This window comes from Salmo salar, chromosome 02, assembly GCF_965601325.2.
Source record: "Salmo salar chromosome 02, fSalSal1, whole genome shotgun sequence".
Lineage (NCBI taxonomy): Eukaryota > Metazoa > Chordata > Actinopteri > Salmoniformes > Salmonidae > Salmo > Salmo salar.
The window spans coordinates 33,114,719-33,134,786 of NC_138292.1; the positions used below are offsets into that span (position 1 = coordinate 33,114,719).

General features: G+C 43.7%; 2 protein-coding genes across 6 annotated transcripts in view; both read right to left on the reverse strand.

Annotated features, from left to right (window-relative positions):
- Positions 1 to 9,096, reverse strand: part of LOC106580111 (disintegrin and metalloproteinase domain-containing protein 15) — a 30,762-nt gene extending 21,666 nt beyond the window's left edge. For all 5 annotated transcript variants that reach the window (XM_014160833.3, XM_014160814.3, XM_014160824.3 and 2 more), the window contains exons 1-3: positions 8,305 to 9,096; positions 6,750 to 6,853; positions 76 to 152 (exon numbers count right to left, since the gene is read on the reverse strand). In XM_014160833.3, coding sequence (XP_014016308.2) covers positions 76 to 152; positions 6,750 to 6,853; positions 8,305 to 8,569 — 446 coding nt within the window. In that variant the 5' untranslated portion in view covers positions 8,570 to 9,096. The remainder of the gene's footprint in view (positions 1 to 75; positions 153 to 6,749; positions 6,854 to 8,304) is intronic.
- Positions 9,097 to 9,633: 537 nt separating this feature from the next.
- Positions 9,634 to 20,035, reverse strand: dcst1 (DC-STAMP domain containing 1). Its single transcript, XM_082969180.1, has 16 exons — positions 19,987 to 20,035; positions 19,749 to 19,874; positions 19,579 to 19,653; positions 19,350 to 19,478; positions 19,096 to 19,235; positions 18,366 to 18,537; positions 18,104 to 18,247; positions 17,883 to 18,004; positions 17,418 to 17,575; positions 16,946 to 17,045; positions 15,771 to 15,866; positions 15,438 to 15,564; positions 15,234 to 15,350; positions 14,760 to 14,902; positions 10,381 to 10,500; positions 9,634 to 9,920 (listed from the first exon to the last, which is right to left on the reverse strand). Exons 1-16 carry the CDS (start codon positions 20,033 to 20,035, stop codon positions 9,681 to 9,683), a joined length of 2,058 nt encoding a protein of 685 aa, XP_082825306.1. The 3' UTR covers positions 9,634 to 9,680.
- Positions 20,036 to 20,068: the final 33 nt, after the last annotated feature.

Genomic DNA, 20,068 nt, shown 5'->3' on the forward strand with positions numbered 1-20,068 from the left:
AGCTAAGGCCTAAGATCAAAATATAGGTCATTTTCTGATATTTCAAAACGGAGTATATTTTCTTAGTGAGCTTACTGGTTTTTCTCCAGGTCCAAAAGATAGATGCTGCCTCCAAATTGAAGACCACACTGTAGCTTGTCTGGGTGACCTTTCTGTGAAAGGAAGAGAAACATACACCTGGTAATGTGTACTGTAATTTCTTCCCTCATAAGTCAGTGGATAATTTAACTGACTGTATTACAAAAACCCAGTTGAACAATTCCCTCTAACAACTGTTGTGCTAAAGGTGAACAAGGACTTTGTGTGGCCATATTAACTCATCGTCCAACAAAAATGACTATGTTTGCGGTTGTTGTTATTGTAATCGCTCAATGTTTCAACATGGTGTATTCATGATTAGCATGTGATGGGTGTCTTAATGAGCGAATGCAGCCAAGAGCAGCTTGAAGTGGCAAACGGGGCAAAGGGACAATCTTCTTAGTGAAACAGCAGTAATATCCAGTACCACCATGTGGTCTTTCTTATTAACCCTGCGAAGGTAAAAGGATTGAGGCTTAGGAAGTCCTGTATAGTTCATAAAGAGCATGTTATGTACACAATGACCTATATCCTTTAGAGGCTGATGGACAACATTTCAGATGTAGTAGACAGCTATGGAGCGCTCATCCTTTCTCCGCACTAAAGTCCCATTATTACACAACGCTCAGATTGGATAATACTATATACTTTGAATCCCTTCAGCCAATCAATACTCATCCCATCAAACCAGTCAGCAGACATGAAATGAGATGGTGCGATTAAAGTTATACTTTGTCTATGGCTGCAGCACTACCTTACACCTGCATGCTCTCTAAAATAAACCCAGTCTCTAAATGCGTGCAGCACCCAGTCCCTGATTGGCACTGGCACCTAAGCACAATACTAGAGCCCAAATGAGCTGAATCAGACTGTCAGCCAGGGTTACCCCTCATAGGCACTAAGGACCAGGCTATAAATGGCCTTCCTTTACCTGCTGCACATTTCTCTCACCAAACGCAGAGGCGGCGGTGGATAAATGACATCCTATCCCTCTTTTCATGTCCGTTTTCCCTGCGCTTCCATCTCATTACAGTCATTCGGGAACTAACCCGTCTCCCCCCTCCTCTCAACACCGTCTCTCTTCCTGCCAATCAGTCGCTTTCTAGCACGTTTAGCGGCTCCACCTTTGAAGACAGTGAGTAAGTGAAACCCTTCCTGTTGGTGCTTCCCTCCTTCCCCACCGCAGAGTGCTGCTTCCTCGTTTTCTCCTCTCCAGCTAACTGACAGGAATTGGCAGAGGCTTGGAAATGGGACTAGAACTAGGAGTACTGGCAGTAAGGTAATGGGTGGTGACAATATGCCAGAGAGGTCAGTTCAGTTCCAAGTAGCGGTTAGAGACTATGAGGAACCAAAAAGTCTACCTCCTCTGTGGACCGGCCAAATCATGCTGGATAATGTCATTGCCGGGTACCCAAATCCAACAACAACTTACACCCAATTCACTCAGAAGTATTCTACTGTCCACAGTCCCAGAAATATTGTAACAACATCATGGTTCATATGACACAACTGTGTCCCTGTACCATAGGCTCTAAGAGGCTATTAGTAATAACATAACTATTCACACTGGAACCCAGTCATTGGATATGTACAAAATATAACTGGTTCCACATCCAAGAATATCACAATCCAAGAAGAATCCCAGAAGTAGATGCTGATAATTGAGGGGGATTTCCAATACATTTGGATGAAAACATAAAACTCTGGTCTATTTCTAGTTTCTATAGTCTTTATGAGAATCAGAGGGCTTTGGTGAGGTCATTCACCACAGTATGTAAGGAGAGTGTGACTGAGTTATGTTGGGTGGGTCTGTGTTTTTGTACTGCCAGGGCAAGAGTCCAATGGCTAACCAACAAAGACTCCAGGTAGAATGGTGGAGATCTGGCTACAAACTACAAGGCAAAAAACAAACTACAGTAAAGTCAGTTATGCAACCAAAGAGAAGAATGAATAAGGGAGAGAACGAGATGGGAAGACATACAGTACATGTTCACACTCAAACATCTGCGGCTTTTGGCAAGCTGCCTTGGATTGTGGTTTTGGGGTGAGAGGTCAGAGTAGAAACAGGGCTCCTTCCAGAGCACAGCAGAGCTACATCTGTTCAGGGCTCTAGTGGAGGATCCCACCCAAATATCTGGAGCTCAGCCAAGAAACACCCACCTTCTCCACACTTTGTTTGTCATTGCCTCACTTCTACCTTTCTCGCCCTCTCCCTCTTCTTTGAGCGTTACAATTTCTCTTACATTTCTCTCCTTGTCTCTACCTTCTCTTCTCTCCCCCCTGCTGAACCCTTACCTCACACTCGCAACAGGTCTCTCGTTTCACTCTGACTGGCTTCTTACACCGCTCTGTCACTCTTTATCCTATCGACAACCATGTCCACTCCATCTCTGCTGCCATTACCTCTCCTTCCCCCACTCTCTCTACCTTCACCCTCTCCTCCTCTTATTTCCCCCTCCTCTCCCTCAGTGAGGTAAATGTCCCAGGCCGATCTCCTGCTAGTAACAAGATGAGCTCACCGCCACATGAATGCTGGGTGGGGTCCATTCAGACCCAGAGCTGCTTGTGACCCGCAGCAGAAGAAATAAACCAGGGAGGAGGAGAGGGGAACATGGGCGGAGGGGGTGTAACGGAGGAAGGGAGAGAGGGAGGGACAGGGCGAGTCGTGATTCCTCTCCAGCTCTTTCAGCTCAACGGAAGAGTGTGAGGGAGGGTAATCCAATCAGTCAGCTCCTGGGATGTCGGTCTTCCTCAGTCCCTGTAGTGCTTCTCTGTTATTTAGTCTGACCCAGGGCAGCCCTGGATCCTGTTTATGGATCAAGTCCGGACATGTCAATGGAGTGTGCCTGTCCACTATCTGGGGGAAATCTCTGGGTTAGTTCATGACTTGTGTATCCCTTTGCATTACAATAACAGCCAAGTGAATTACTGTACAATGGGCAACATGAAGTAGAGGAGTGTCACATTCAACTCCAGTCCCAAAGGGAAAGTGGTGTTTGCTGGCTCTGCTCCTCTTCCCTAGCACTTGACTGATTAATATTGATGGACCAGAGAGTCAACACTTCCTGGTTTATAGATGTTCAACAGATTGTGGTATGAAGGCAAGAGTGAAAACCATTTCACTGGAACTCATGTCTGCCTCTGACTGTTTCTTTACTTCTGTGCATGGATATCCAGAACTAACCTCACCAATAGGAAAAGAGCTTCATTCCCATTTAACTAGTAGCCAGCCTGCCTACTGGCATTACCTTCACTTGGGCTCAGAGAGTTACTCAGTGATTTGAATTACTTTTGGGGTATAATGAATGATCTGGCTATATAAACAGGACCCCTGGTTGGGGATTAACTCAAGACCATTCTTTAACCAGCTCAATCCACCACACTTTCCCTACAGGCACTTTCTTAAATAGATAAGAGGGCCCCCCCCTCACGTAAAGAATCAGTCTTACCATGCCCCCCTTACACACACACGGACGTCTTAATGGTAGGGTAAAGGGTTGGGGTGCCAGAAATGCTCACTGTCAACACAGAGCGATCAGGCTCTGAATTAGCTGAGATCTCCTCCTTAAGCTGCATTAAGGTGAAGCTCCCTGCTGCACTCCTTACACCTCAGAGTTCCCTGTGTGCGTGGTGTCACAAATCCATTCATAACCAAGTTGGTGTGGAGGCTAATAATAGCAGGCACCAGAGAGGTGAGCACTGAGCAGCAGAACTCAACAAAAAAGCGTTACCTGCAAACTGATAACATGTCATACATGTCTGTATTTTCTTCTTAAAACATTCATTTCCAACATCAATGTGGCAACTGTCTGAAAGTTTGTCTGACAAAGTAGATGTATTCATGGTTCAACGTTGACAGAAGCTATTCAGGCCAAGTCAAGTGCCTCTCCCAAGAGGACACAAGTCGCCTGCACCACCATAACAAATGAAACGAACACTGTGGTGACTGGCATGTTTCCTTCTTTAATATCTCACACGTATAATCAATCTGAGATCCTAATGGGGCTGGGAGCTACATGCATTTCATCAAAAGAAACTCGTAGTTCTTTTGAACACTTGGCTCTGTCATATCCTCACATGGTGTCTCCTATCATTGCTACGCAGACGACACACAATTAATCTTCTCCTTTCCCCCCCTTCTGATAACCAGGTGGCGAATCGCATCTCTGCATGTCTATCAGACATATCAGTGTGGATGACGGATCACCACCTAAAGCTGAACCTCGGCAAGACGGAGCTGCTCTTCCTCCCGGGGAAGGACTGCCCGTTCCATGATCTCGCCATCACGGTGGACAACTCCATTGTGTCCTCCTCCCAGAGTGCTAAGAGCCTCGGCGTGACCCTGGACAACACCCTGTCGTTCTCCGCTAACATCAAGGCGGTGACCCGATCCTGTAGGTTCATGCTATACAATATTCCTGCCTTACACAGGAATCGGCGCAGGTCCTAACCCAGGCACTTGTCATCTCCCGTCCGGATTACTGCAACTCCCTGTTGGCGGGGCTCCCTGCCTGTGCCATTAAACCCCTACAACTCATCCAGAACGCCGCAGCACGTTTGGTGTTCAACCTTCCCAAGTTCTCTCACGTCACCCCGCTCCTCCGCACACTCCACTGGCTTCCAGTTGAAGCTCGCATCTGCTACAAGACCATGGTGCTTGCCTACGGAGCTGTGAGGGGAACGGCACCTCCGTACCTTCAGGCTCTGATCAGGCCCTACACCCAAACAAGGGCACTGCGTTCATCCACCTCTGGCCTGCTGGCCCCCCTACCTCTGAGGAAGCACAGTTCCCGCTCAGCCCAGTCAAAACTGTTCGCTGCTCTGGCACCCCAATGGTGGAACAAGCTCCCTCACGACGCCAGGACAGCGGAGTCAATCACCACCTTCCGGAGACACCTGAAACCCCACCTCTTTAAGGAATACCTGGGATAGGATAAAGCAATCCTTCTGACCCCCCCCCCCCCCCCAAAAAAAGATATAGATGTACTATTGTAAAGTGGTTGTTCCACTGGATATCATAAGGTGAATGCACCAATTTGTAAGTCGCTCTGGATAAGAGCGTCTGCTAAATGACGTCAATGTAAATGTAACTAACTAAAATAATCTTCTGGATTTATAGCATGGTAGTGATATGCAAAGAATATACACTCGGATCTTTTTGCCTCGAGAGAACATTTACGATCGTCTTATCTATAGCTGATCTTGCTTTATTACACGAATAAAGATCTACATTTAACATGAAGTTACACATTATCATGGTGATTACATTCAAGTGAGTGCACTCAGTTTCGAGTGGTGAATTTAAAATACTTTTAATTGGTGTTATTTAGAGCACAAGTGGTGGCTCTAACTTCTAAGGTCACACTTGGCTCGGGTTGGAGTGATCTTTATCACTTGAATACCCTGGACTGGGAAATGGAACGTTACAGGAATTACATTGTTCAGGGGATGGGTGGGTGTTGATGAGGGTGGACGGACAAAGTTTGAATCACAGACACACAGTCACACCCCTCCCATATGGCACCATCCCCCACCTTTCCTCTCATTTCTGACAATCTAAAAACAGGTCCCGGTTACCATGGTTACACATTGCGTGTATTTTGAGGGAGTATGTGAATCACTGGTGTTACGTTCGTCAGTATGAGCAGTAGGCTGTGGGTGCAGTAACCTCATGACAAGTAAAAAAACGGCTACTCATTCATCAATGACTGCAGTGATTCAGTGGATAAACCACACAATAATGTAGGAATTAAGAGTGACTCTCCACTGAGTCTTAGCCAATGAGGCCCACTCAACTGTTATTTGTATGACATTGCAGTGCCCTGGTGTGTTTTGAAACCAGTAAACAAACATCTGGGTGCCTGATGGAGACTGCTTTGCCAATGGGGTTCAACCTTTTGAAAGTTAACATTCCGATCCAGTAGCTGGCTTAAAAAGTGATGTGCAAAAATGTAGCCCTGTCATGCTCTTATTCTCTACTTTCCTCTATAGGGTGTGTGTGTGTGTGTGTGTGTGTGTGTGTGTGTGTGTGTGTGTGTGTGTGTGTGTGTGTGTGTGTGTGTGTGTGTGTGTGTGTGTGTGTGTGTGTGTGTGTGTGTAAAGGAGGGGGGGGGGGGGGTCTGCTGTCTGGCTTCCTTTTTTGCGCTAATATAACAGAGGAAGGAAGTAGGCGCCTTGACATATTTTACAGGGAGCTTCCTGAATAAAAACTATGATCTGAAGAAGGTGGGGGGGACTGGGGCACTTTAAGAGGACGGACACTTCCTGTGCAGCTGACAGGAGGTCTGAAATCATATCCTGAAGAATTCCCCCATATCACTCACTCCACCCAGAGAGAAGAACATCATAACACTGATGACCTTCGACTGGAAAAAAAAACGTGAGCCGCACAATTGGAATAACCAGGTGTGGGTTTGATGTTAGTTTGAGATATAAAACTGCAGTTTAAAATTAGAGTTCCTATGGGACCTGTAAAAATAGAACGGTTATTAACCTCTGACACCATCTAAAAAAATAAAGGCCACTGGGATCACTGAATGAAGAACGGTAACATGGAAGCATGGAAATAGAAAGCAGGTAGTGGAAGTAGGACCAGAGTAATAGTATGTGTATGGCTCTGTGTAGAACGATACTCTCACACACACACATTCTCTTGATGTCTGTAGTCTCACCTGCAAGGCCTCACTCAGACTTCTCTTGTGTCCGTCCACTACCACAAAGGGCCTGGTCCTCTCCAGTGGCTTGCCGTGCCTACTACCATGGTGGTGCTCTGGACCTGGGGACAGGGAGAGATGGGATTCATAGGAAGATATTGTCTTATGTCCCTTGAGGCGCTATATTCAGATTTATAAATATCAGTTTGATACTCTAACATCAGGGGATGGAGAAAGTCTTTCGTTAGTGCTAGTAGTGACCTTAAAATCTAAATTCTCAGCTAATGGCAACCTATTATCCAGCCCTAGTAGTCAGTGAAGCCCCTTCCCCATGGGGCAATGCTAATTCTAAGATCAAGTCAGCCATATCTCAGATGGATATCCCTTAGTAGTAAGGACAAACTAATGTGGTATACCGGCTTAGGGTAGGAAATGCAGGAAATCTCCAATTTTCATTAAATGGTTTCAATATGCCAGGAAAAAAGCTCAGCATCACAATCTAAACATGTACAATTCAAGCTAATTGCACAAGCCAATCAGTGATGCCGGATGTGCTTAATAGCTCATGCTCTCTCTTTCTCAGCCGGCATATCTTCAAACTCCTTTCTTCACACACATAAAACAGACACAGCTGCATTAACTTCAGTACAAGAGGCTCTGCGTCCCCTGTCCATTCATAGTACAGCTGTTGTCCAGAACCTGTATTAGGCTTGTTATAGATGACTGGCTGGCTGACAGGTGTCTTGAAGACTAAAAAGCAGCAGACCACCTCCCAGTGCCCATTTTACAATAGCCTACCTATGTACACTGAACAAAAATATAAATGCAACACGTTTTCATGAGATTAAATAAAAGATTGCAAACATTTTCCATACACACAAAAACATATTTCTCTCAAATGCTGTGCACAAGTTTGTTAACATCCTTGTAGTGAGCATTTCTCCTTTGCCAAGATATCAAGAAGCTGATTAAAACAGCATGATCATTACACAGGTGCACCTTGTGCCGGGGACAATAAAAGGTCCCTCTAAAATGTGCAGTTTTGTCACACAATACCAGAGATGCCTCAAGTTGAGGGAGCGTGCAATTGGCATGCTGACTGCAGGAATGTCCACCAGAGCTGTTGCCAGAGAATGTAATGTTTATTTCTCTACCATAAGCCACCTCCAACATCATTTTACAGAATTTGCCCCAACTGGGACTTGAACATGTGCCCTGCGACTGTCAAGCCAACAACTTAAAAGTTAAGTGGAAAGGTCTGAACCTCTTCACCAGGTCGCTAAGTGTTGGGTTTGACAGTCACTGAGCCAGGGTCCAAGTCCTGGTCGTGGCGTACACCCGAATTCACATGAAACATGTTATTATAAGTGTTTAGAAAGTAAAGGTATCAGATAAATATTAACTGTCATAACGTTACATGCTAGGCTCCAGAATAGAGAGAGGTTTAACTGACTGTAGGATAGGCCTAAAATGTAAGGTCATTTTGGGTGAATTTGAGAGTGCCCAGGCAAGGACTGAAATTACATTTTAATGACAGTTCCTTTGAAGTTGCCTAGGCTAAACAAATACCTACTTGTAAGTGAGGAGTGAGACGATATTGTTGTTGCGTTCAAATGAGACAGCTTCTCTTGTGGCTTCTCCATCTCTGTTTTATTTGAGTTCAAATGACTTTCCACCAGCAGATATTCCTGCAGATCGTTATCGTCCAGTAATCCTAACTGGCTAGTAAGTAACGTATTTGATTGAGTACCGCGAAATGTAACAGTCTCGAGTAGCACCAATGTTACCACAGCTCCAGATAGAAACATTGTTGCGCAGTGACATTGGCTCGTGTCCATCAATTAATCCACCTAAAGGGTGTAAAAAAAGGCATTCAGAAACAGAGAAAGGCAACAGGTTCTGTCGGAGGCAACTATATGGCTACCTCAATGTGCCTACAAGGGCAAATGTCAAGCGAAAGTCCATGATAGGCATCCACAAAGGCACGCGCAGATCAGAAGTGTTGCATGGGCCAGTCAATCGAACGTGTAACTTTATTTCAAGAGGCTTCATTCACCTGCGCCATTAGTCCACACCAAAAAGTCCTGTAACAAGCCTCTAAACAAGACCGGCCCGCTGTCCGTAGCCTCTGCAGTTATCGCTGGGTCATATTTCCAGTACCGTTACCTTCACACACAGAGCTACTACAACATATGTCCCTTCCGTAGCGGAGAGGAGCCCACTGTGATCTTGTTAAACTCCCAAAGTGCTATCCATAATACCTTAATTCCTGAAAGGCAGACAGTTTCGCACATGCAAGACATTCGGGCAAAAGACTGAGTGAGTGTTTACAGCGATGGTGTAATCGCATTTCAACCCCCGTACAGGGCGGGATTTTCTCTTGTGCTTTAACTCTTTACTGCCTGAATCTTTCTGCGGTCACATTCTAGACGGCCGCGTATTCTAACAAACCTTACACAACATTTCTATTAAGGAAATTCAAAAAAAAATAATAGAAAATCGAGTCCTGCATTTTTAAGCTAATTAAGTGTGACTAAATTATGCAAATGTTTACTTTACACAGACATAGGCTATTTCATCTGATAATATGTCATCCTATTGTCTGAACAACCCAAATAATTTGCTGTATCTACAGTTTTGCCAATTGTTAGCATTGCCAAATAAATAAAACCTCTGGAGAAACAGATGCTATTGTTTTACATGTCTAGTCGAATTAATTAGTCACAGGAAATACAACTTTGGACAGGGATTCAAGGAATGAAACAATTTCCTTCAGAACAATACTTGAAAGAAATGAACAAAGATAAACATTTAACAGTGTGTGATGATCAACTGTTCATTCAGCAAGTTTGCTTTTATTGCTATTGAAAAAGATTGAGGACCAAAACCTGTAATGGGCTAATATGCTAAATATCTTTACTGTGTCTGCGTGTGATTTAGGTGGTCACCCTAATGGACATAATACATGTCTGTGTCTGAACAGCTTTCTGCTGGATCCCAGTTACTAGTGGGGACACAGGCGTAACAGATCCTGCTCAGGTCCCTCCAGCACTGGGGACAGTAGGCCGCCTGGCAGCCTGGGACTGTGCACTCCACGGCCCGGTCACCCCTCTGCCTCTCCCCACACACACAGCACCACCGCAGCCTGCAGCCCAGCCTCTCCAGTCTAGACAACACACCAGACAACACCTGAGAGGGAGAGAGTGGAGGTGAAGGGGAGAGACAGCAGAAAAGTGGGAGGAACAGAGAGAGTGGGATGGGGAGAGTACAGGAGGTAGAAGAGGTAGTGTTAAATAACAGTATAATAACAGGGTATGGAATGAAAAGCATTAGTGAAGACAGAACAGAGGATAATACAACAGCATGTAAGACCGGATGGAGACGGAAGGGCCCAGGAAGGAGAGTGGGAGGGAGACTGCATCCCAAAGATTTTGTCTGTGTTTGTTTAGATTTGTCTTGGACATCATTCCTGGAAAAGAGTGAGCCCATTTGACTTCAAAATTAAAGGCACTGTCATTCTGTCATGAGTTCTCAGAGGTCATCCAAGAACCATCCCATCAACTAAATCAGGAAATAGAAGGGTTCAAAGACGTTTAGGAAAATAAAGATGTTTAAACTCTGTTTAATGAGAGAGTAGTTAAATACACACAGTACGCACTGTTTTCTCTCCTGTTCCTAGCTGCATGAGTCGTGTCCGTTGCCTTTTGGTGTATGAGATGCGCCTCTGGATCTGCAGGTTATAAAGGAACAGAGCGCGCCTCTTCTCCCGCTAACAGACAGGCAGCCACAGCAGAGGGTGGACAGACAGAGAAATGGGGCAGTCAGATAAATTACAATGAGCTAATATAGCGTGTAGAACAGTAGGGCCACAGACAGGCAAGATATAGAAAAGTTGAGACATGAAAAGATAATAGCTTTTTTTTCTGTTGAATTAGATATTTGAATCACCCTGAACATGGGTACTAGACTTCACCACTGCTGTATGAAGACTCAATACTGTCCACCATGAGGATGCTTCTGGAGCGCTGAACACCTGAGGCCAGTCGGATTAGTCTGTGGGCTGCACACTTTCACCATGTTGCACTTCTCTCCCACATGCTGAATGTGCAGCAGCTTAATTTTGCTTGATTTGTGAAACTAATCCCCTTCAGAGAGCATAAGGGGAGGACTAATAACAGTAATGACACTTCAGCTGATTTAGTGCTAAGTGAAACACACAGAGGGCAATCCTTCACTCTATCTACTACGTCAGTCTCTCCCCTCGCTGTAGTTTCTCTGTAGGTGCTTACACACTGGCATTTTCAACCCTTAGTCAACCCAGGCAGCTATTCAATTATGATCCTGGAATGGCGAAACACTCTGGTTTTTGTTCCTACTTGATCTATCATTGCACTCACCTCATCTGGTGTCCCAGGTCTAAACCAGTCCCTAATTAGAGAAGAATGAAAACCAGAAGTGTATCGGACCTCAAGAGCCAGATTTCACACATGCATTTTCAACCTGGGCCAGAATTTTAAATGCTCAAAATGCCTTTGAAACGCTCTCCCTGTTGTGGAAATGCCAGCATGAAAAATGTCTGTATCCCACTTTCCTTCCGATAATCTCTTACTCCCGCTAATTCTTAGTTTCTCTGCATACAGTATACACACCTTCTTCACCCCTTTGCCCCTCTCTGTGCAGTACTGTAGGTAGGGCTTCAGTATGAGCAGAATACATAGTGTCTAATGCTATTACAATAAGCTGCTCTCAGGTAAGCACTGCTTTACTCGACACACACGAGCCAGTGCATTTCTTACAGGATTGGGGGAAAAGGGCCACATTCACTCTGTGTACACATTGTGCTAAAGCCTATTGAATTCTAAACTGGGTGGCTCGAGCCCTGAATGCTGATTGGCTGACAAATCTGTATACCACGGGTATGACAAAACATGTATTTTTACTGCTCCAATTACGTTGGTAACCAGTTTATAATAGCAATAAGGCACCTCAGGGGTTTGTGATATATTGCCAATATACCATGGCTAAGGGTTGTGTCCAGGCACTCCGCGATGCGTCTTGCCTAAGAACAGCCCTTAGCCGTGGTATATTGGCCATACACCGCACCCCCTTGTGCCTTATTGTTTAAATATACCTCAACCAGCAATGTTGCACAAGTTTGCATGAACAGTTATATCTATTACGTCTGGATTAGGCTAGGTTTCTTCTTTTAGTCACGTTCCTATATGCATATGTGCCTTTTTATGGAGAACGTGCATCTTATAAGGCTAGAGGTTCCTAGACTTCATTTGTGTTCATTTCATTAAACCCATTGCTTCATTTGGAACAATTAAGGGAAATTTGGAAGAAAAAAAAACTATGTGCACAACTGGCCTTAATGAGGTAGCTCAGCTTATCTGTTGAATTTCACACAAATAGTGAATGAGGTAAATGAAGGCCAAGCTTTCTCCTGAACAATGATTTGTTTTATTTCCATTTATACTCAGCAGTCGACCCAGTAGCTGTTCCAACTTCCGGGGAGATATCCCTAAACCATCTATAAGAACTCCGGGAAAATCCACCCTTTGTGATATCCAGATCGACTGTAAATACTAACAGTATAAGGGGGACATTGTGGGACATTGTATTCTTTGTTTATTTGCAGGTCGACCGACAGGACCCTACTGTTTGTTCAAACCTTCCCTGTGCCAATTCCACCAGGGATAAAAAATGAGAGGAATAATAAATGTTAGTCTGCCTATTTAAAACGTTACAGAGGCTGGGCCCAATGTCAACATGTCTATGTGCATGTTGTGTAGAGACTCCCAGAGTTTTAATGTAGCTACTGATGTTTTGATCACAGTGGGTGTCGTCACCTGTCTTGATACATTGCACACATTATATTATGACTTTATAAATACACTTTTTTCCCCCCTCTTCCTTTTTATTACTATACTGACCAAAAATATAAATGCAAAATGTAAAGTGTTGATCCCATGTTTCATGAGCTAAAATAAAAGATCCCTGAAATTTTCCATACACACAAAAAGGCAATTTCTCTTAAATTGAGCACAAATTTGTTTACATCCCTGTTAGTGAGCATTTCTCCTTTGCCAAGATAAGCCATCCACCTGAAAGGTGTGGCATATCAAGAAGCTGATTAAACAGTGTGGTGGCTAATTTCTGCATTACCAAATGAGGAGAGTTACAAAAACACAAGTCTGAGTTAAACTACATATTCAATAATTAAGATAGTTTTGCAAAAGTACTTTGACCTTCAATAATGCAATCTCTCGAATGAACCAGGAAGGTCTCTATACAACAATACAAAGAGCTTTTTATACCCATGAATCCACCCCTTCAACGTACATTGGAACAGTTCACAAAGGTTAAGTTTTGTATGAAAAGATATCTATAAAACACAGCAGACAGCAACTGCTATCTCAACAGTGTTCATTATATAGACCGGTGTTTGGTCTCCCTAGAACTGTCCCTCTCTGGTACGGTATAGAACAAAACCATTAGCTCATGTCCTCTGGAATGCTTTTTAGGCATTCTTATCAAAATACATCATAAATCTCCTGTGTCAGTGCTATCTCATAGAGGCCCATCCTCAGTAAGACACCTCTTGTTCTCACTCCTGGACAAGCTCAATGAGGGGAGTGACTTGCGCACAGACATTGTGGAGACAAATAATTGGTTCCCCATTAATCACGCCATCCCTTCACATGGTTTAAGAATAGGTAAAGACACATTCACATATGAAGACAATGTTTCATTCTGTCCTCCTCTCTTGCTGATATTCTGCATAGCAACAGAGACATGTAAAAAACAAGTCTGACCTCTCCCCTCTCTGGGCCCCAAGTGACTGAGCCCCAGGTAAGGGAAACGTGCAACTGAAAGACACCAGAGTCCAAAGGACACTTTCTAATGACAAGTATCTCACATAAGCATATTATACTAATAAAACATCTTAATTATCTATGTTACCCAACTAATTCTGATTCATCCACCACAACAGCATGATCATTACACAGGTGCACCTTGTGCTGGGGACAATAAAAGGCTGCTTTAAAAATGTGCAGTTTTGTCATAACACAATGCCTCAGATGTCTCAGGTTGAGGGAGTGTACCATTGAAATGGTGACTGCAGGAATGTCCCCCAGAGCTGTTGCCAGAAAATTGAATGTTTATTTCTCTACCATAAGCCGTCTCCAATGTCGTTTCAAAGAATATGGCAGTACGTCCAACCGGCCTCACAACCGCAGACCACATGTAACCACGCCAGCCCAGGACATCCACATCCAGCTTCTTCGCCTGCAGCATTGTCTGAGGGGTGCTGACGAGTATTTCTGTCTGTAATAAAGCCCTTTTGTGGAGAAAAACTAATTCTGATTGGCTGAGACTGGCTATGCACTCCCAGGCCCACCCACGTCTGCGCCCTTGCCCAGTCATGTGAAATCCATAGATTAGGGTGTAATTTATTTATTTCAATTGACGGATTTCCTTATATGAACTGTAACTCAGTAAAATCTTTGAAATTGTTGCATATATATATATATATATATATATATATATATATATATATATATATATATATATATATATATACACACACACACACACACACACACACACACACACACACACACCTTTCTTTCGACTCATTGAAAGACAGTTGCAACTTCAGAGAAACCATCCAAGTGGGTATGTCAATCAGAGCAATCAATCAGCACCTTGACGCACATACACTGTAGTGTAGGCTCTTAACAAGAGAACGTTCAATTATCAGATTTAAGAGCTGAGAATACCTTTACAGGATTTAAAAGCAGAGATTACCTTTAGAGGATTTAAGATCTACATGTATGACTGGGACAAGGTGTTAATGTGAGAACTATAATTAACACAAATACTACAGATTACATACAGGCAAGCCTAACGTGCCGTGAACACGTTATACATTGTGTCATACATCCGAGTTACAGTATGCAGAGGTTTTGTTCAACCAAGAGGATGGTAGTTGTGGTTGAGAGTGGGTGTGTGTGGCCTCACCTTGGGGAAGTAGAAGGCAGAGATGACCCTGCGCAGGCGGTTGCTGTACACCTGCAGGCAGCACATCAGCGCCATCATCAAGAGGGGCACGAAACTCCACAGGTAGTCCTCTATGGTGAGGGCCCTCGGCTGGGGCAGACAGTCTGAGAGAGAATAAAAAGAGAAAGGGGGATTGTTGTTGACTAATCTGTGGTCTCACTTAATCCTGATTATTAGCACATACTATGAGAATGACCATTTTATTGTGCATGGATAACTCCTAGTTGCCATCCTTCATATGGACAGACATGTGATACTGTCTAAACTATCTAGCCAAGACAAGGCTGTACACCACTAGACCAGAGCAGATTAGTGTTTCAGCCAGTCAGACAGGGACAGGTTAACTGGTCAACACTAGCTAGCCACAACACACACGTCTGGCACATCAGTCTTTGACACATTGAGCAGTGAGAGAACAGCAGAGAGGCCACCTACGCTGGTTACTAGACTGCATATCCAGGTTAGAGGAGGTGTTGAAGGCCCCGATGGTCTTCCTCAGCAGCTTGGCCATAATGGACTGTCCTCCCACGTTGATGTCTATGTGGTGGCTACCTGTGGAACACAGTGGCATGAGTTAACACAATCACACTGTGACAATGATATGGTACAGGGGAAAGTGTGTCTGTGTGTGAGACTCACTGGTGAGGGAGAACTCTGTGAAAGTGTGTCTGCGGATGATGTCAAAGATGTGGTGGAGGACCATGTCGACAGCCAGTAGCACACAGACAAACACAGCCAGAGAGACTACCTGCAGCAGGCCCGCCACCTGTGGCCCAATGACACAGATCTGGGATTAGAGTTGACTCCCTTTTGTGATTGTAAAAAGACTTGGACAAGTATTTTGATCAATCACAAGATTGTTCTTCAGTCTATACATCCCTAAAGTCAGCAAGGAATGGAAAGATAGTAATGAACAAGTCATTGGAGAAAATTATTGGATTGAAATACACCCAGGAGAGATCAGCAACGCACCACTAGTTTAAGCTCACTGGGATGTATGGACAGGCTGCGAGGGTTGATGAAAAGGCTCCGCTCAGCTTTCTTCAAAGGTAACAGATAACGTTTGTCCTGAAATGTGAAATGTACATATCAGCTTCCAAACGTTATACATTTACATTTACATTTACATTATACACTCCCCTACGTATTTATTTGGACAGTGAAGCTAAAACAATTAATTTGGCTCTATACTCCAGCATTTTGGATTTGAGATCAAATGTTTTACATGAGGTGACAGTATAGAATGTCACCATTGATTTGAGGATATTTTCATATACTCGTTTTTCTGTTTAGAAACGAAAGAATTGTATGTATTTAGTCCCCCCATTTGAAGATATAAGTATTTGGAAAAATTCACTTATAGTGTATTCAATTTTGTCAAAAATGTACTATTTGGTCCCATATTCCATGCAAAGAATACATCAAGCTTGTGACTGCAAACTTGTTGGATGCATTTGGTTTGTTTTGGTTGTTTCAGATTATGTAGTGCCCAATAGAAAGGAATGGTAAATAATGTATCCTGTCATTTTGGAGTCACTTTTATTGTAAATAAGAATGTTTCTGAACACTTCTACATTATGCCACCATGATTACGGATAATCAGGAAAGAATTGTGAATAATGATGAGTGAGAAAGTTAGACACACAAATATCATCCACCCCACACAAACGCTCGCCTCCCTGTTATCGGTAATGGTAAGAGGTTAGCATGTTTTGGGGGACATGATCTTTGTGCAACTTACGCACAATTCATTCATGATTACCCATAATCATGGTAGCATCCACATTAATGTAAAATTGTTCAGAAACATATGCTATACGTAAAAGTGACTCCAAAAATGATACATTATTTACCATTACTTTCTATTGGGCATAACAAAAATGGCAAATGCATCCAACAAGTTTGTAGAGAGTCAGAAGCTTTATGTAGTCATTGCGTGCTAGGAATATGGGACCTGTGACACCTTTAAATGGGGGGACTAGATGCATAAAGTGCATTCATTTCTAAACAGTAAAACAGATATGTATTAAAATATCCTCAAATAAAAGGTGACATTTGATCTCAAATCCAAAATGCTGGAGTATAGAGCCAAATTAAACATTTTAGCTTCACTGACCAAATATATACGTTATCTTTTGTTTGCTTACGGCTCTCTTTCTCCTGGCATCAATCTGTCTGAAGTAGGTGGTGATGTAGATGTTGTCAAACCGAATGTCTTGTGTATACTGCCTCGCATATCCAAACGCCCTTCACAGGAAGGCAGAGAGCGAAGAGAGGCACACATGCGCTGATTACATTAGAAACTGTATAAACACTTTATAGAAATAAACAACATCATGGTACTGCAGTGAGTCCAATGCAGGGATGCATGACTTTAGTCCTCGAGGCCTGCAGTAGGCTGGCTTTCAACCTTGACTGATTCAGGCCTGGGAAACTGGATGTATGGACTCTGGCCAATCACTGACAAAATAAAAGAAAAGGACACTGCCACTTTGGAGAACTAAAATAGCCAGCTTCTCAAAAAGCATAACATCTAACACACCCCTACATTAGATAGCATAAATACACATGTCATTCCATCATATCTAACTGAGTTGCTGTGTGGTTGAGTAGGCTCACGAGGTGAAGATAGTGATGAAGGTGCAGGAGAGGAGGAGCTGGATGAGGCCCAGAAACTGGTCCAGGATGACCTTGGTCTCCTCGAAGGCTTTACTCAGACCCTCTGTGAAATCCTCCTGTAGGGCTGACACACCAAACACAGACTGCTGCTCCTCCTCCTACACACTCTCACGCACACACACACACACACACACACACACACACACACACACACACACACACACACACACACACACACACACACACACACACACACACACACGAGAGGGAAAGATGGAAGCTCAGGAACTTTAAATAACATCCAATTAAAGTATTGTGCAAAGTGGATCTTCAAAAGAGTAAGGCATAATACATGTATTTCGAGTAGAGAAAACCTCCAAATGACCTAATTATGTGTAAACTACAGTCTTGTATTTCTTTCATTACTTGGTTTTAGTGAGAGCAGACAGAGGAGTTGGGCTGTACCTGCAGCACCACGTTAGTGCTGAATTCTCTGGACAGTGCGTCAATGGAGAAGTTGAGCTTGTCGAATGTTTGCCCAAAATTCCCTTCCACTGGGATATCCTCCCTGCACCAGGTCTTCATGACTGACAGGAAAAGCAACCAAGCAAACATCATTGTAATCAGAAAAGTATATCATCCCACTTGACTAAACACCTGGGCTACTAATGAAGTTGAACCCCTACCTCTCATGATGTCACAGAGGAAGTGGAATCTCATGGACACACACAGGATGTGGTTGATGATTGGGGCTTTGATGGTATCCATGCAGTCCTGCCACTTGACCTCAAACCACTCCCGACAGCGCTCTATCCCCTGCTCCACCACATCTGTCCCACAACGCAGAAAAATAGGTGAGTAATGTTAATACATTCACAACTAATTATTGACCAGTAACAACCAACTTCAATCTGCTGAATAGGTTTTTAAATGCAAACCAATACTCACTGTCACATCGCATCATCGTCTTTGCTGCATACAAATCCTGGGTGCTGTTGCCAGCAGCAACAGGGCCCTGTTCCATGGAGTCATAGCCATACTGCCCCATGACCTCATCCCTGATGCTCTGAAACTTCCTGCTCACACTCTTAGCCTCCTCCTGGAACTCCCCATTATCCTCCTGACCCAGTAAAGGAAGGAATGAAGGAAATGTTGGGGCATATCCTTGAAATATCAGTTGATAATGTGAAACAAACCTACTGAACTAATACAATAGTGAACTGTGTCCCATTAGTGGATACTCAGACTGCTCTTAGGGCAGGTCTGCCGGTTTTGACTAGCAGAAGTGACTTTTCGTAGCAGGTTAGGATAATTAACGTGGCAGGTTAGGATAATTAACGTGGCAGGTTAGGATAATTAACGTGGCAGGTTAGGATAATTAGGTTTAGGAAAAGGGTTAGGGTTAGCCAAAATTCTCGTCGCAAATATATCTAGCTAGAACCAGGCCTGCCCTGAGAACAGTCTTGGTTTCCACTAATGCCCCGTGTGGCTCAGTTGGTAGAGCATGGTGTTTGCATCACCAGGGTGGTGGGTTCGATTCCCATGGGGGACCAGTATGGAATGAAATGTATGCATTCACTACTGTAAGTCGCTCTGGATAAGAGCGTCTGCTAAATGACTAAAATGTAATGCTATTCTGCCAATAGTGGCCCACTGACCATGATAATGTATAACTTACCACAATATCCTGCACCACCTGTATGAAGGGCTCCATCACCGCCCTCCACATGACCTTGCTGTGTTTGATCTGGAGCTCGATGTTGCACCCCATAGAGAAGGCCACATCCTGGACATTACGGTGGATGTTAGCAATTGGGCCTGACAGGATGATCAGAGGATTGCTGGTTTACACCACAGCAAAGCCATACTGCTAGCAATCTATTTGGCAAGTATCAAGGCAATACATTTTTTCCAGAGCTATTTTCAGTTTACCCATATACAGGCCGTAGAGGACAAACAGCATGAGGTACGCCCTGCCACGAGAGCCGAGCATGCTGGGAAAGATCAGGAGGACCGAGCAGCGAAAGTAGGAGGAAAATGCCCCACCCAGAATACATACAGCTGAAAAACACACACAGAGCATGACTAATATGTTTCCAATTTGTTAACTTTACTGATTGACTCCAAACAGTGTTAAATTGCAGTACCATAATCTACTCACCAACAAAAGCATATGCTGCTAAGAGCCTGTTTACACTGGTCATTGAGACATTGTGGAAGAGACCCAGAAATAAACCTGGAGGGGAGAATTCACAAGACACGTTTTAATACAATGAACTGCCCAAACTATAAACTGAAATATTGTAGCGTTGTGGAATCAGTCAACCCTACCTGCACCGCTGAGAGCACCAAATAATGCTCCCAGGAAGAAACGAGCAACTGGGAACTCCTGTGACTGACTAAAGAGGAACCGGTGGGCAAAATCTGGCAGAACCCACCTACTGATCCTCTCCAAGGCTGTGACAAAACACACACAAACACGGTAAGTATAGTACATTGAAGTTGTCTATGTCTATCAAATTGATCATCAGTGGCACAAACACCAACTCATTATCTGGAATCTACTAACTGGAATGTGGTGCTTTTTTGAGTCTTCGGAGTTCACTCAATTTAACCATTACTGCCATTAAATAATTAGCTGGTTTTATAAT